Consider the following 17,027-nt stretch of genomic DNA (forward strand, 5'->3'; position numbering starts at 1 on the left):
TTTAAAATTTATTTTATTATTTTTAAATTATTTTTGCTGCTGTTGCAAGTCTGCCTGGCGTTAACTCCTTGGTGTTTGGAGGCCATGACTGCCAATGGATGAACCAGGAACCACTGGCTTGAAGGAAGAACCCCCACAATTAAAAACAGGCAAGCAGGTCAAGAAGTGAGTGAATAAGGCGCTAGGTATTAACTGGGAGTCTCCAGGGCCTTTAAAAAAAAAAATTCAAATGCCTTCCATTATAAAAACACATACATACCATTGGCTTCACTTTTATCTACAGTAAATTCACAAAAACATTTAAAACAGCAATCTAGTTCATCCACTACAAAACTCAGAAGTGACATCTCGGGTTAAAAGCAAAGCTATAAATGTAGTTCCTTAAAAAATGCAAACATATTTCTTTACATACAGACAAATGTTACATGATTGGCTGCTATAATGTGTATATTCTGTTATGTACAAAAAAAGGTACAGGATTAGCAGACTGAGCACAAGCAAAAACCCTTCAAGGACAATCTAACCAAACCACCAAAAACAAAAAGACTGGCTCTTAGTTTGTCGGTCACCATGATTATGTGTGCTGGCCCCTTTTAAAAAGTCAGTGATTTCTTCCCCCCTCCCCTATTTCTTCACTTGATTTTTTTTCTAGTTTACAGAAAGCCTTTTTGTGTAATAATCAGTGAATAGAAAAACTTCACCTGCAAATACAAGGTAGAAATGTTATTTCACAGCTATAGGCTGCAGCATTGATCTCTCCAGATCTCAAGTGGAGAATGTACATGTTTGGCTCCCAGTTAATTCCAGATTCTGAGAAAACTGTCCCAAGACCCTGTAGCTACAGCCATGCCGTCATCAGTAACACCTAAACAGCTGACACGGTTGTCATGGCCAGCAAGGACACCTGGAAAAGAAGAAGCAACGGAAGTTAATATTCACAGGATGTCAAGGACTTCAGCTGTTACTCTGCTCTCCCAGGTAAGTCTTCAAATTTGCTAAAAAAGATGTAATGCAAGATCTAATCATCCTTTTTGTCTTTACCCTGAAGAACTATACACATCACAACAGCCATACCAAGAAACTCAACAATGAGGTTTTTAAAAATATGTACACACAATATTGCCTCCATTTTTCTCTCTGCCCTTACGACTTCTCCTTCTTTCTGCCCCAAAGACCTCCTCATCCCTAATCAGGCTCTCTACTGTTTTTTCTCTGTTTTCAGCAATGCTGTCCACAATTTCAGCCATCAAGTACTTCCAAAATCAAATGTGACATCTTCTGACAATGCCCTGGATACAGGAACTACCTTGAGTTTCCCATGTTTTGCAAACCCTAAGGATTAAAAATCCCCCATGTATTGTGTCAGACTATTAGAAAAGCAGCACTGTACCCTGCCTCTTCCCGCTTTGTTTTTGCTTTCCCTCTACCCATTCTTGCACTTGTCTGCTCTCCCAAGGTACCACATCCAGGGCTATTAAAACTCAATCTGTCCACGTCCTTTAAGGAAAAGGATATATTTTCAGTCTGAACAGCAGAATCAAGGTTCAGTACTGAACCAGGCCCCCTCATTTAAACTATTGTACACAGTGAGAAAGATGTAGCTATGCTATAAACATTCTGTCTACCCTGACAGAAGTGACTAATTCAAGGACTGGAAGTGTCCACTTCCCCTCTCTCCCAACAGCAGGAAATTATGGTCCCCAAAGCAAAAAGACTACTGTAACTTACTACTGTCCGAATTACTTCCTCTGATGGGTGCAAAAGTTAATGCAAATGTATAATTTTGTATTACTTAATTTCATACACTTCAGTGAAATAAATTTTCTGTAGACGTAACGTAATTTTGGAGGCTGTTCCTTAGCCTCAAGAGCTGGTATCTTCCAGCACACAGATATATAATGGTCAGTACCCAAGAACAGGAGTACTTCACTGACTGGAGCATTTACTCCACACATCATATAGATGAAACTGTAATGCAATGTAACAACTGGAAGACATAACCAAATGTAATAAAATAAAAGGATGTGATTCCAAAAGAAAACAGTGTTAGAAGGAAGCAAGCAGATTCCACAACGTCAGAAATAGCATTGGCAATCAACTGGCTCTGCATTTTGCATAGATTTTTAATATCCATCTTCTGCTAAGGAAATGGAAAACTTCAGCTCTTTGCAGTTATGCGTACTCACCTGCTCTCTCCCCTTTCAGAGTATCCCACACGTTGCAGTTGAAGTCATCATAACCTGCTAGCAAGAGGCGACCGCTTTTTGAGAAGGCTACAGAAGTGATCCCGCAGATGATATTGTCGTGCGAATACATCATTAATTCCTGATCTGCACGTAGGTCAAAGAGTCGGCAAGTGGCATCATCAGATCCAGTAGCAAATGCATGTCCATTAGGGAAAAACTGGAAGTTTTAATTAAGAGACAGGAGTTTGACACCAGAAATATCCATTGTTCATGCATTATTTCAAAAACATCACAGGATTATTTTGCCAGGGTGACCAGACAAAGGCAGAATGATTTATTTTAAAAAAAAAAAAAAATCTGCATGTTAAAAAAATGCATATACATAGCTACACAACAAAACACTTCTAGAACAGTATGGGTAACACCTGAACGACTGGAATTCTACCCAGACAGCTCCTGCATGCGGTGTAACAGGAGTCAAAGGGGATGCAACTAACTCCTATAAAATGAAGCAAAACGCAGTTATGTGCATCCTGGCTGTGGGCCAGGAAGACCTGGGTGAAGTGGTACATAATGTTCCATCTTGAGCTGGTCAGCCAGGTTGGCTCAGCCAAGATAGAAGATTGCAAGCAAGCAATTCAATTTCCAAAAAATCTACTCCAAATCAGAGTCATTCTTACAACAGCCATATTGATTGAAACGGGAATGAAAAGAGCTCAGCACATCTCAGGATTCAGGTCTAAGTATAGGAACTGCATTTTTCTACTGGTCATGCTTTTGGTATTTTCTCAGCCTTAATAATTTTTCATGTTTATCAAAAACAGATGCAGCTTAGACTTAGATTTCATTCCCTATTTATCAGAGCTTGTATCTTGCAGATCAGAACATAGTGTTACTATGACAGAGAGGAAATATAATCCAGTTTATAAATATTACAAAATGATTCCAGGGATGAATATTCAACGTAAGTACTGATTTTAACTTTGCCTTCCAGAATATTTTGCTGAAAGCTCTTTTCAACAGAAAATACCAAGTACACTTTAGTTCAACAAAAAACTTTAAGATGAGGATGCTTGGCTGTTTTGCTTCCTCTCAGTATATTGCATTTATCTACAATTTTCAGTTTTTAACACACTGCTGCACTGCAAAAAGTTTCCCTCCTCCATTCTTTGCTTCTTAAAAAAAGTAAGGTCTCAGTTACTGAACAAAAACATAGCTGAAACTATTCCAAGAACACTTCAGTGCATCATAGATAATGGCAATAATAATTCAGTTATAAACTAGATCGTAAGTTATGAGACAACCTTCTTCGTTACATACAATTTAACAGTCTCTACCCTAACTAAGTAATTGCTTTTAAATCAAGGTAACCCAGTAGACTACAAGCTGAATTCATGCAACTATAGCTTTTATCCTCCCCCTTTCTTCCCATGTGGAAATACAAATGATCACTTACACAAACTGCATTAATATCTGACACGTGCCCTGTGAACGACTGCCTGCACATTCCATCTCGAATATCCCAAAGCTTCGAGGAGGCATCACAGGCACCCGAAACAAAAGTCCTCATATCTGGACTTAGAGAGAGACTCATCACATCGCCAGTATGCCCAGTGAATGTAGTGGTCTGTTGACCAGTTTCAATATCCCACAAAGCGCTGCAGATAAAGTGACAACATTAACACAATGTATGTGGTTATTTGAGAGTTTAAGTTTTAAATACAAATTAAGGCATTGGAGAGGGAAAAAAAAAAAGGAAAAGAAAAAAAAAAGACCAACAGAGCTCAAAAACTCACCAAGTGGTGTCTCCTGAGCTAGTGACAATTTGGTTGTCATCTAGAAAGCGACAACAGGACAAGTATCCTAAACCCAAAACAGTTATGTTAGTTTCAGACCCAGGAGCAATAACTGAAGTTTAAAATCCAAGAGCAGTGATTAAAGTTCTCCCACAGCAGTCTATAACCAACGAAACTATTTCACAGTTCACAATACACCTCAAAGCGAGATTGTTTCATTTGGTGCAATAAAAAAAACAAAGCTGAAGCAAGAATATGGCTGACCTGTATGCCCTGGCAACTCTCGGCTCACTCTCACATTGCCCTCTCTGGTTTTTAAGTTGTATATGGAACAGATGTTGTCCAATCCACCACAGGCAACGTAGTTTCCAGACGGTGCGTATGCGCAAGTCATCACCCAGGAGGATCTTAAAGGAATGGCGTGCATCTTCAGAAAGACAGAGCTCATGAATGCTACGTCACATGTTAGCTTTCATTTTTCACTGAGGTCATTCATATCAGTTAACGAATTATAGCATATTAAACATACCAAGTAGATTGTGTATCATAAGTTTCAGTATTTTGATTTTACAACATATTACAAGCCATTTCATATTTATACATACATACAAGGATGAAAAATACCAGTAGTCTCTCGGTAGATATACAGAACTTCAGTACAACATTATTTAATAGCAAAGCTATTCTAAATTTAAAACATTTACAACATTTGTTTATTCTACTTAGATTTCTTTGTCTAATTCTTCTACATCTCTGAACTACAGGTTATAAAATGGGATGGTTGTACCCATGGAGACTGGACAGTTTACAGAAGCAGATCACCACTCCACACTCTACCTAAGCTTTTCTCATTTAACAGCTTTTTTTTTCCTTCTTTTTTTTTTCCTCCTCCTTTCTCTGCCCTCAAAAGCAAAGCACCTGTAAATTCCGAGGTTGTGTTATTTCTACAATTTAAAACCAAATTAGTTTCAGAAGCAACACCACACAGGCAGAGAGCAATAGCTACAAGCTACTGCACTAACAAATTAGAGTGAAAATGTTACATACTACCTAGAACTATTGCTTGAGACACAACCTACAATGTATCACTAGTAATCAGCTTGTCATGAAAGAAGAAAAAAAAAAAAGGATTATGTCTGAATTAGAAAAAGACTGCTGCTTTTCGTTTTTGCCTTGCAACCATACAAAAATAGACACAAGCCCCCTCAAACACACAAATTATGCATGAATTATTGATATGGATTATAAATAACTCTACCTTATTTGTTGTATAACTATCCCAAATAATTAATTTTCCATCTTGAGAAGCACTTACTAGTAACCTAAATATAAACACAAAATAAAATGTTAATATAAAACAAACCAAAAAAATCTCAGAATAGACACACATCATGCATGATTACCAAGTGACGCAGAAATTTCATGATTTAGTACTCTCTGCCTTTTCTTCTTTTTTTTTTTTTTTTGAGGGGGGCATTTGTTGGAAAAAATCTGCAAAGATCTATATATTACCTGACAGAAGAATCATGTGTCCACAAGGACTCATGATTAACAATGGACAAAACCAAACAACTTACTGAAAACACATTCTATGAACTCTCTCCACAGCTGCTTTTATTTTTCATATACTAATATTTTAACTATACAGCTACGCAAAAACAAACAAGAAATTTAGGGGAAAATAAATCTTATTTTGAGAGCAGATTCTAGATGTATTTGTTTCTAGACTATATGACAGAGAGTAGACCATGAGGCACTGTTAACATCTGACCATCAGTTGCTCTAAAGGCAGCGTAACAAAACTCCTTCCTAGAAGCTAAGTAACTTTTCCCGCTATGTACAAAAGGATCTTTTTTTCAACGAAATAAAATTTGTCCGTAAAGTTTTAAAATCTCTGTTATCACAGAAGTTACATAATTATTCAACATCTTGGAAAATGCAATAGCCATCATTCCAAAAATATGCCTTACCACATACCCTCCCTCTGCTTAAATAGACTCAAAGAACTTAGTAAAAACTAAAAGAAGGGAAAGGCAAAATGTCTGTGGTAAGAACAAGCAAAGTTCCTCTCCTTTCAATCAATTTCTCTATTACCACTATGCAATCCTCACTGGTTTTAAAAAGGCAAACTGTAACTAAAGACAAAAAACCTACCATAGTCGTGGTCTGTCATCCCCCTGCAAGGGCACCAACACCATACCATATGGCTCCCAAAACCTGATATTAATTCTGAAGTTGACAATCTGATTTCTAACCCTTAAACTGCAGGTTTAAGGATCACTTGTACAAACCTCGAGTCAGATCCCCAGTGCATAGCATAGATTTTGGCTAAGTGACCTCTAAGCGTACGCCTTGTTCGCATTTGAATTCGACCCACTGAGTCCAGACTTGTTGTGATCTAAAAATAAATAAAACAAACCCCTGAGATACTGAGAACTATTTTTAATATACAAGATAACTAAATACATTTGAACTTTGATAGAAAATAATCTATTTTGGCATGCAACATAAAAAAAAAAAAAAAAGGATACTAGTGTACAACCCAGGATTAGGTCCATGCAACACTGAGGAAAACAGATTTTACAGAAGATACACTAATACACTTCACAATGGCTATACCTGAAACTTCAGAAAGTTTTTAAATATAATACTATGTAATACTGAGGCTATTTTAGATTATCAAATCTGAAAGTTTTCAGTTAAAACCAATGGAAGAAAATCCTCCAATATTTACTGCACTGTTACTTTTTAAAGCATGCAGAACTTTAAATGCAAATTAATTTTCTTCTAAAATACAGCTAAAAGACATTTATTTAAGTCTTTCTAAATATACTAAACACAACAAACACACTCTATTTAAAAGCCAAACTGGAAGCAGGACCTATTAAGATGACTGGTTGGGTTTTTTTGCTGTTTTGTTTCTTTGTTTGTTTTTTGGTGGGGTTGCTTTGTTTTGTTTTAAATAACTGTATAAATACACAGTACATTTCAAAGGCTTCTTTCACTTTATTCTTTCAGTTACTAAACAGGAACGTCAGTCATAAATTGCAGGGAATTTTATTTTTTTATATATCAAGTAACAGCCTATACACGGAATCAAGAACATACCTGAGCAAGAGTTGTGTCACTACATGCTTTCCTTGCATCCTGAAACAAAGAATGGAACAATTTGAATCTAAAAGGCAACACTGAGCATCAACTGAGAGAAAGTGTCTAAAGGAAAAATAACTCTTAAGCTAGACTTCACCACACTCCAAAAAGCCACAAGCCAACAACTTACATGCCAATATGCCTTCTGTCACCCTAATACATTTTATTGTCTAAGGAATCTAAAGCACTGGCACACAAGCTGAAGGGTACTGGAGGAAGAAGGACTTAAGAATGGCCATGCCCCAGCAACCTTTGAGTCTCCCTTTCTACATAATATATGATTCAAAGCCATTTGGAGCCATCCTGAAGTCCCGGCGCCTACCCTCTTCCCTGTACTCCTTCCCTGGTGTCGATGTGCTTTCTCAGGGTGTGCTGAGCACCAAGGGAAGAACTGATCCACCTGAAAACGCAACCACGTATTATACATGATTAGTAAGCTTTGTGCTTACATGAGGCTCTTGCATTAAGCCCCTTGCCATCACAGGTTGACGATGCTAGTTATGAGAGGCAGGATGAAAATTTACAGGCAGGTTCTGGAGAGCAGGACAGAGAGCAGGCTTACCAAAGCTTAAGCTGCTGATGCACTTCATACAAAATGAAGGAAAAAAATAGTCAACTAACACCCTCATTCATTTCATGGAATGGATGGTGCTCCGGTCTCCATACAGATACTCCGTCTTTTTTTCATTATTTCAGACTCTACGGGCATATGACTTACTTCCTGCATATTGTTCAACCCCACCTAGAAAACAGACTTTACTTTCATTTGTATAATCAGAGTAATAGACTGGACACCTGACACAGGCGAGCACCACTGAGCCTAGTTTGCAACACTCCGATTTTGCAAAGCCTGGTTTCAGTTACAGTAGCGATTGCACTGCACTCCTGCAACTCAGACTCCCGTCTTTGAAAAACAAAAATAGGCACACAGTCAGCAACCACTTCTGAGAAGCATGGTTTAAAATAATTGGCGTAAAATTACACAGGAACTCTATAGCACAAGTTGAAGATAAAACTATCAACAGCAGTATTGAAGGATCAGCCACAAGACCCTCTCTAACTCCCTTCAGTTTCTCCAAATTCCTTCCAACTTCTGTAACCAACGAAGCAGGCATCCCACAAATGACGGATGGCCTTCTTCACCGCCAATTTGTGTGTCCCCCCGTCCCAAGAAAGCGTTCAACCTGTACACTAACAGCAATGTCCTCTTTGAGAGGAGGAACGGAACCCCAAGAAAGCGTTCAATCTGTACACTAATGGCAATGTCCTCTTTGAGAGGAGGAACGGAAACATTTACTCACACACTTTGGAACTGCATCAATACATTCAGACTAGGATCTTAAAATTTTTCAAGCTCTTGCTTGAGAGTTACTTGACATTGCAACTTTAACAATTTTTTAGTACATGTTTATTCTGACCACCCTTTATAGCCTTCCTCCCAGAAAGCAAGCCTGAGAGTGGATTAAATCATCTCAACTTATTTTTAACATGTCTGAACTGTAGAAATATTTATAAAATGTTGACGTCTGGAATCAGGAGGGGTTTAAAATACCAGAGCAGCAAATCCCCTAGCACTCAGGACTTATTTCATCCACAGGAAGAAACACACTGGATTTTAAACAACTTTAATTGTTTAGTTTAGCTGAAATACTTGAAGATGTTCAACATAAAATTAATTCTGAATGCAGTTTGAATGAAACAAAGCAATTTTTCTTAAAGAAAGAGCTATTAGCAACACCTATACTTGAGGCCATCCAATACTTGCCATATGATTGGCAAAGCTGCAGCAAATGCAAAGTTTCAACAGGCTATTTTAATTCTTGCATTTTAACTGTCATTTCTACATATGCATCATCGTAACAGAATCATTAGTGTCATAACATGAAAACAGCTCCTCTATATAATTGTAGATTTTTCCCAGTTCATGCAGTAGACAATGCAGAATTTGTGAGAAAAATCTACCCGCTCAATGTGCAGCCCCCACGATTTCCTAGCACACATACTTAAGATTTCATTTTTCTTCCCGAACTATATGTATTTTTTAAAATATAGTGTCTTACTTGTTCAAAATGTCATTCAACTTGAAATTACACTGCGTCAAGTATGCAACACTTCCAAAAATCATATCCTGAATCTCAGTTCTCAAAGTGAGGACACGCATCACATGGGAACTTTATTACAGACAGAACTAGCAATGAACTTTAACCATAAAGCCATCCTGCTATCTAATAGTTAATTGTTCACTGATGTTTCAAACTTCCTGCACTAAAAATTCATGCAGTCTTATTTTATCCCTCCAGCATAGTCTATCTGTGTACAGAACAGAGCTACAGCTGTAGTAACTCCATGGGGAGGCAAAGGTACATCACCTAGATATTGTTAAAAAAAAAAAAACAAAACAAAACCAAAAACAAACCCAGAGAAAAAACACACAAAAAAACCCCCCAAAACAAAAACGAAAAATCATTAAACCTTTCTAAAACACTGCAGACTACAAAAAGTCCATTGGGAAATTGACAGCTGTGCACCACGGTTTGTTCTATTTTAGGAAGCTGCTAGGTACAATCTTACCTGGAACTCACTTACAAACAAACACAAAGCTGATTTTTTGTGATTGTATTGTTAGAGAAAGTATGGGACAAAACCCAAGAGCTGTAAACAACTAAGATAGCAAATTGCTAGCTATATATAAAACATCAAATCCTGTTAGCGACCTCACCTCTTTTTAGGAGTGCATCAAAAATAATTCCTTAAAATTACCAGCCCGCTAGATATTCTAGACACTTTAAAAAAACTTTTTTTTTTTTTAGGTCCTGTATCTATCTTCTTACCCATCCCAAACAAAACACCTATTTAGAAAGAAAACTGTGCAATGATTTAATAAGCAAGATAAATAGTCACCTATACAAATATGAAACTGAATTATTTGGTCAGAAAGTTTCTTGAATATTAAGTCATCAGGAGCATTTTAAATTGCATATTAATCTGAAGTTAAAATTAAGCATAAACTATCCAACCCTGCACTCAGATCCAAAGAGGTAAACACTAATTGCCAATGCTGAGCCAAAAGACTCCAATGGCAATAGCCATGGTTACTCGTGGTTACTCCAGTTACAAGTTTGGGTGACAGAGTTACAAGGGAATGTTAAATCAACCTAAAGCCACTAAAAGGAGCCCTTATACAAAGGGCCAATCAGATTTTTATGCTCCAAAACTAAAAAAGCAAACATTCCTGCAACACAGTCTAGCTCTCTTACTTGCCTGATACCTCTTTCTTCACACGATACAATTTTGCATAAAACCAGACTGATTGATTACTAAGACTGAATTAAGACTAACTGGCTCACCCCAACATAATATAATGAGAAAGTCGTTACACATCAGACAGAGGAAGAACTGAAAAGTTATGTATACCTTTTATTTGTGCAATGCTGTAATAAAGCTTAAATTTAAGAAAACGTATTTTAAATTAAAATTTATTTGCATTCCTCTACAGAGCTGCTAGAAGGGATACCCAGCGCCACAACACTGACTGATCCCCGCCTTGTGTTTCATTAGTGTATTACGTGAAAACGATAGGACACAGAGCTCTCCTTGGATGATACTGAATGAGCAGCCATGAAAGGAACATTTGCCCCCAACACAACTACTAATACACAAAGTGCGTTTACCGCATGGCTGATACTAATAAGCAGCCTATCGTCCACTGCACTAAGCAGCAGACCACCACAAAACAACTGCTGCCAGCAGGTGCCATGCTAAAGAACTTTGTCAGTGTGCATGCAACATATTCTAAGAAACCTGTAGTCTTAGTTGATAGGAAGGTTTGCAAATAAGGCATTCCCATATAAATCAGATTTATGAATGCTTCATGTTTAGGAAAAGGAAATTTTGATGAAGAATAAACAGATTTTGAAGATCCTTATTACATTTTGTACTTTTCTCTTTACTAAAAACTGCATCACTGAAATATACAGGCATGTCGCAACAGATTCCTGGTAAACTGACTTTGGGCATGACAGCTCATGCTTGGTTTATCTTCAATGAGTAATTTCAACAAAAAATTAGCACATATGGGGGGATCCGCATTTTCAAAAAAAAAAAAAAAAAAAAAAAAAAAAAAAAAAAGGAAACAAAAAAAAAGGGTTTTAAAAAAAAAAAAAAAAAAAAAAAAAAAAAAAAAAAAAAATCAACAGGAAGCAAAGAAATAGGGCTTCTAGAAATGACATCCACCCCGGAAGGTTTTCTCTCACACTCCGTGCTTTGACCTGCACGCTTATCAAGAGCGGCAGCGCAGTGGTCATTTTTAGCCCAGAAACAAGCTTTTCTTAATACCCTTAACCTCAACTTGTCATGCCTAGGTTCTAGAATTTTGCTGCTCCCTTTTTTTTTAAATCCAAAATAAAAAATTTATAGAGACACATACACTCCTAGTAACAAAACACAGCAAACTCCAATAGGAAATAAACCATTTTGTTCAAGAAATATTATTAATGCATTTCATTATACCAATGGCTTACTTTTCTGATTTTTAAACAAATATTCTGAAAATATTTTAAGCTCTGCACAACTTAAACAGCAGCAAGTAATAGATGCGGTCTTTACACTTTAAGGAGGAACTTTATCATGAAAAATAAGCAATTAGCAATTCTTACTCTGATTTGATTTCGCAGTTGCTCTGCCTCCTGCCGTAACTGTTCCAGCTCACTCATCTTCTTCAGTCTCTATCTCTCACGCTCCACCGGTGAAGAAAACCTGCCAATAAGAGGGAAGAAAAATAAGTTTCAGTATCACTTTCTCCTCTTACAGAAAAAAAACCACAAAACACCACAACACCAAAAACCCCACGAACCTATATATATTTATTCTGCCTTCAGAAAGACTTTCAAATAGATATTCCCTTTAGTACACTGTCTAATAAATTTGGCAAGACCTAAGTTATTTTAATTCCTGAATTACCATGGAAAGCAGAATTAAATGAAGTATATTTTGAATATTGAAGCAACGGTCAACAAAACCACCCACTGTACTTTAAAAAACTGTTACTGAATGCATTTGTAGCGCCCCTCTTCTCACCCACCCGGAAATCTCCGACATCTTCACCCCAAGATGGCAACAGAGAGCAAAGACTACACTGGTTGCCTTAAACATTTACCTTTGAGCTCAACAGTGCTATGATACAAGCACCTTTGCACATGACATGCAAGGCAGTTTTTGTTTTAATTAGAGAGGAAAATTCTGAATCCTAGACTACAGCTGAAATAGCAGGTTTTCTACAATTTTTTTCCGTATTTTCGTTGGGCAAGGTATGACGATGTTTTCATTTCAAAAGCACCCACACAGTGAGAAGGGATAGTAAAGACCGAACCATTCCTAAAAGCATCCTCATGCTGGTACAGCCCACAGCAGCCTAAAACAGTTCTCATCTGAACAAGGCCTCAAAGCAACCTTAATAAAAAGATCAATAAACAGTAAGACCACATGCAAGCACACTTTCAGGTTGGTAATTTTTTAAAATCAGATTTTGCATCTGATTTTTTCAGTGTGTTGAACAGTTTCCTCAGATCAATTTTCCTCTTTATCCCCAGTACAGCAGCACAGCAAAACACCGCTACAGAGACCTCTTACGTCTACTCACATACATGTAGGCTTCAATATCCTTGCAGTGGAAGTAAAGTAAGCTAGCAGCTTGCTCACAAACAAACCAGGCACTTGTTTGTATTTTTTTCATGATGGAAAAAGCACACCAGAAAGGTGGTGGTGGTGGTGGTCCCACTACATTATCTAAAAAGCCCAAAACACTTATAGCTTACAGAAGAAGAAAGACGAAAGTCATACTACTCCTCACAAAATGAAAATTGAGGGAGGAAGGAAAAGAAGTGGGGAGAAGAACCTATTCAAATATTATTCTAAGCTTTTTATTTAAGCATGAGAGACAATACAGTAGTGTCCCCCCAATTTAGTCTACTGAAAAATCGTGAAAAAGGGGAAGAAAGGTCACAGAGTGTCTGGTAAGTTGTAGACCTCTAGGGAAACCCCTTTATTTGATCTAGCTACTGGTTCTTTGTAGTTCAGTAGTGATGTCCTCTAAAAGACAGACTCTGGAAGGCTTTTTTCCACCTATAAAACACGACACTTCATAGACGTGAAGAGTGAAAGGTTTTGGTTCAAAGTAACTTACTAATAAGATAATCACCCTTGGACTAACAGCTTACACAAGTGTTTGAGAGCTACGAAACTTCTCGTTACTCAAGAAGAAAAGTGTATCTTCATTTATTACCCATTTACTCTTTTTTTCTTTCAATCTGAACCTCCATACTTTCCACAGGTATCACTGCAAAGTCCATTTCAGAATAAACCCCCACACACACACAAACTGGATCATCTCCAAATCAAAATACATCCTAACCGGTAAAAGCACAGCGGTGACTTAGAAGGTCTAACTAATATTTTCAGCTATACATAAGCAAACTATGAAGTTCACACCTTTCCCTTCCTTAAACCTATGCTCTGTTCAACTACAAAGACATTATAATCCATATGTGAATATTCTAAGTGACTACTTTATTTACCATCATCTTCCTATTTCAGAAGCCCAGACTATTTAATATTGCTTAAGGCACAGCAGGCATAAAATAGACATCACACTATGTCCGATTTCAAAAATCGAGCATTAAAAACTGTAATCACTTTAGCATGCATGCTAATCATGCCTTTATAGTCTTTGAAGTTTAATTACAATTTTAATATATTTGATTGGAATACTATACCTCTATGAAATATAGCCCCACTTGCACTTCCAACAGTGTCAAATTATCCTTTTTAAAATGTTTTCCCTTTTTTTGTTCTAGAACCTACACAAAGGTAACACAGACAAAACAACGGGCTCAAATGTCTAAAGCAAGCCAGCCAATCTGGCTGCCAATGTTTCAGCAGTCTTGCATGCTATTTTTAACAGAAGATAAAGATTCCTAACAGAGAAGCTGATGTATCTCTGATTTTCTGAGAAGGGAAGTCAGCATCTGCCCTGTGATGTGCCACACTTCAATGCTCTGTAAACAGTAACTTCAACACAGAGAATAATTGATCATAAAGAAAGTGACATTACTATTCAACCGGAAGCATGCATGGCTGGTCACGAGTAGCTAAAATCAGGGCATTTTTTTTTATTGATAGGTAAAACTATGAGTGTATTAGAAAATTAGCTGTAGCATTGCACTGGCACTCAAAGACCATCAATCACCATGCTGCATTTCAACCATAAAGTCAGTGTTAATGACTTTAATGTCACTCATATCAATACTGTTGATCATTAATGCCATTTCTGTATCAAGCTGCACCAGCAGTTAAACAGCTGTTAAACTTAACAGCTTTAAATCATGTACCTGTATAAGTTCCTACACGGACATAATCCAGCTTCAGAAGCCTTCTCACCCACCCATCTTTAGCTTAAAAATAAATTCCTATGCAAATTAAAGGACAATGATATTTCACACTTTTTTTGAAAGAAAAAGGGTTTTTTTCAGTTGAAAAGTCCTAGCAACATCAGTATGTTCTAAATTTGCAAGGTCATTGGCATTACTGCTCAGCAGAAATATATCGGTGGTTCAAGGTCAAGCTATACCTCAACGAATATAACAGCCTCCAAGCCAGTACACATTTCTACAAAATCTAAATTCATTTTAGAACTGGATTATTCTAGCTTTAAGAATTAAAGTTCCTCTCCTCTACGGGGCAGGTGAACAGCAAACTCCGAGATATTCTTAAGCTGTATATAAACACCGGGATACTACAGTAAACAAACTAAGTGCACAGTTTAACCATTAAACTGAAGTGTATCCAACGCTCTCTGTTGTACTGGCTGGCTGCAGTTCCTACTACAACTGCTCATGTGTTCAGATGATCATCCACCATAAAGTATTTAACAGAACCGTGAGCAAGATGCTTCCACTTGCGATTTTTTATTTTTTTTAAGCGCTACTTCGAGGTGCCCACAGGCAATCACAGAAATTGAGTGGGTAGAGAGGAAGCTCTCATGGATGCTTTTCCAGATTCACACTAACTCTGCAAGCAGCATCTCTGAACTCCTGTCAAACTACCGTGTGAACACCTCACTGATGCCATACTTACGACAGCAATGCAGGAAGATAAGCACGTGCTTGGAACTTGTGCATGCAGATGCATCTGCGTCTGTTTCAATGCTTCTGATGCTAGTGATACGGTTAAAAGAGAGGAAGCCATAGTCAAGATGTAGTTATGTGCGTAGACCATTATCCAGACTAGATTTACTTGCTGTAATATTGTTTTTAAGTGTATCAGTGAGGTGACCACTGAAGCACAGCAAGGACACAGAACTAGATGGCTGGCAGCAATGGCAAAGCAGAGGCTGCATCCTATAAACCTGTCCTCAGTGCAGAGAAGCAGGTCATCACCACAACCTTGAAGCGTGCTATTTCCCAACGCTACCAGTCATCCAATAAAAAACAACTTGGTTTTTATCAGATTAAATGCTGGGACTGCTTTTGCAGGGCTTACAGGGATTGCAAAGAACAGAGGTGATCTCTGTATTGCAAATTTTTCCTCATACAACAAATTACTGAAAACCTCAGTGGATTCAACTCCAACCTGTACTAGGTTACAAAGGACACATGCCTGATCATTCCTCCCTCCAGGAAGATCAAAATACTACAGCCAGGAAGGAGCACTGCACCACAGCCTGGAAAATTCTTTATTCCGAACATTAACTTCCTCAGGAGCCTAGCTGTACCATACTTGGCCGTGCACGCAGCAAAGCCATCAGCTCTTGCACCTCTATGGGCAAGTCAGGATTCCTCCTGCCATCTTGGGAGACTGAAGATAACGTAATGTCTACCTCCCTGACTTATTATATTTTTAATAAACGTTTAGTCAGAGAAAAAATATTCTGAGCTACCTTAGATGCAGAATACTAGCGGTATCTGCTTTTCAACATTCACACGCAGAAACCCTGATGAAGAAGCCAGACGCTTCTCTTCAAATGCAATTCATGATATGCATGATGTACTATGAATAATATCATCTGCCACAGCAAAGAGGCCTTGAGGGGATGAGCAACAAGGAAGGGGAAGAACTTTTTAATACCATTGGTAGCCAGGGGGTGTACCACTGCAGGATACCCTACCGATTAGGAAACGGGGTCAAGGACACGAGATGCTTCCCATCAGAAGCAACAATACAGGGAGCTCGTTGTGAGCAATAACTATTGTGTAACCAAGGCGGCACATCTTTGCCCTCATAAACGCAATGTCATTTGTAGGCTGAACTGTACTCAGTGCAATTTTTCCTCAGCGGACTTGTACAAGTGAATTTACTGATACGAAAATAAAGTGCCTCCTGAGGCAAAATAATTAACTAAGTCAGATTCCACAGCGTATCGAGCGTCAAGAAAGCCACTGGCAGGCTTGAGTGCTCCACAGACAAATTACGCCTTACGCTATTCCTGATTCAGTAGCAGCATCATTTGCTAAGAGTTTAATTCTTCATTATATGGGCAGGCAGTGACAAATTATCACAGGTTCTTGTCTTGAAAGTACTTTCTCTGCAACATGTGGACTCAAAACATCGTGGCTGGAAAAACACCCTTTTCTCTGTAAAAAGTCACTCCAAATGCACTTGAGGACTCACTGTAAGAAGACTCACCAAGCCCAGGACCTCTGCAACACGCTGGCCGGCGACAGGGCAGGACACAGCACCTACACAAGCCAGGATGCAGGGAATTCATCAGACAGGGACCTGCCGACCTCACAGCACTGAGCAGAAGGCTGGCGCAGGGGCCGAGAGCCGACGCAGCTCTGGAAAGCCAGGAAATGGGCTGATATTTGGCAGATTACTTGAAGCAGAGTAGTCAGGCATGTAG

The 17,027-nt window shown here is 38.2% G+C and overlaps 1 protein-coding gene across 2 annotated transcripts; it reads right to left on the minus strand.

The window, feature by feature from the left end:
- Nucleotides 1–554: 554 nt before the first annotated feature.
- Nucleotides 555–11,891, minus strand: GNB4 (guanine nucleotide binding protein (G protein), beta polypeptide 4). 2 transcript variants are annotated; one of them, XM_009573547.1, is made up of 9 exons: nt 11,788–11,891; nt 7,091–7,129; nt 6,274–6,380; nt 5,241–5,304; nt 4,247–4,409; nt 3,983–4,049; nt 3,643–3,844; nt 2,187–2,403; nt 555–904 (listed from the first exon to the last, which is right to left on the minus strand). In XM_009573547.1, the coding sequence occupies exons 1-9, from the start codon at nt 11,842–11,844 to the stop codon at nt 798–800; spliced, it is 1,023 nt and encodes a 340-aa protein (XP_009571842.1). In that variant the 5' UTR covers nt 11,845–11,891; the 3' UTR covers nt 555–797. The 2 variants fall into 2 exon arrangements, with proteins under 2 accessions (XP_009571842.1, XP_009571843.1); XM_009573548.1 differs by lacking the exon at nt 7,091–7,129 and having other exon boundaries at nt 11,788–11,844.
- Nucleotides 11,892–17,027: the final 5,136 nt, after the last annotated feature.

Source organism: Fulmarus glacialis, unplaced genomic scaffold (genome assembly GCF_000690835.1).
Source record: "Fulmarus glacialis isolate BGI_N327 unplaced genomic scaffold, ASM69083v1 scaffold13392, whole genome shotgun sequence".
NCBI classification, from domain to species: domain Eukaryota; kingdom Metazoa; phylum Chordata; class Aves; order Procellariiformes; family Procellariidae; genus Fulmarus; species Fulmarus glacialis.

Coding starts and splice junctions, on each gene's coding strand:
- GNB4 (XM_009573547.1), bottom strand. CDS start 11,844: ATGAGTGAGCTGGAACAGTTACGGCAGGAGGCAGAGCAACTGCGAAAT. Junction 3,845..3,982: donor AGCTCAGGAGACACCACTTG/GTGAGTTTTTGA, acceptor CTTTATCTGCAG/CGCTTTGTGGGATATTGAAA. Junction 905..2,186: donor TCTGAAAGGGGAGAGAGCAG/GTGAGTACGCAT, acceptor CTTCTTTTCCAG/GTGTCCTTGCTGGCCATGAC.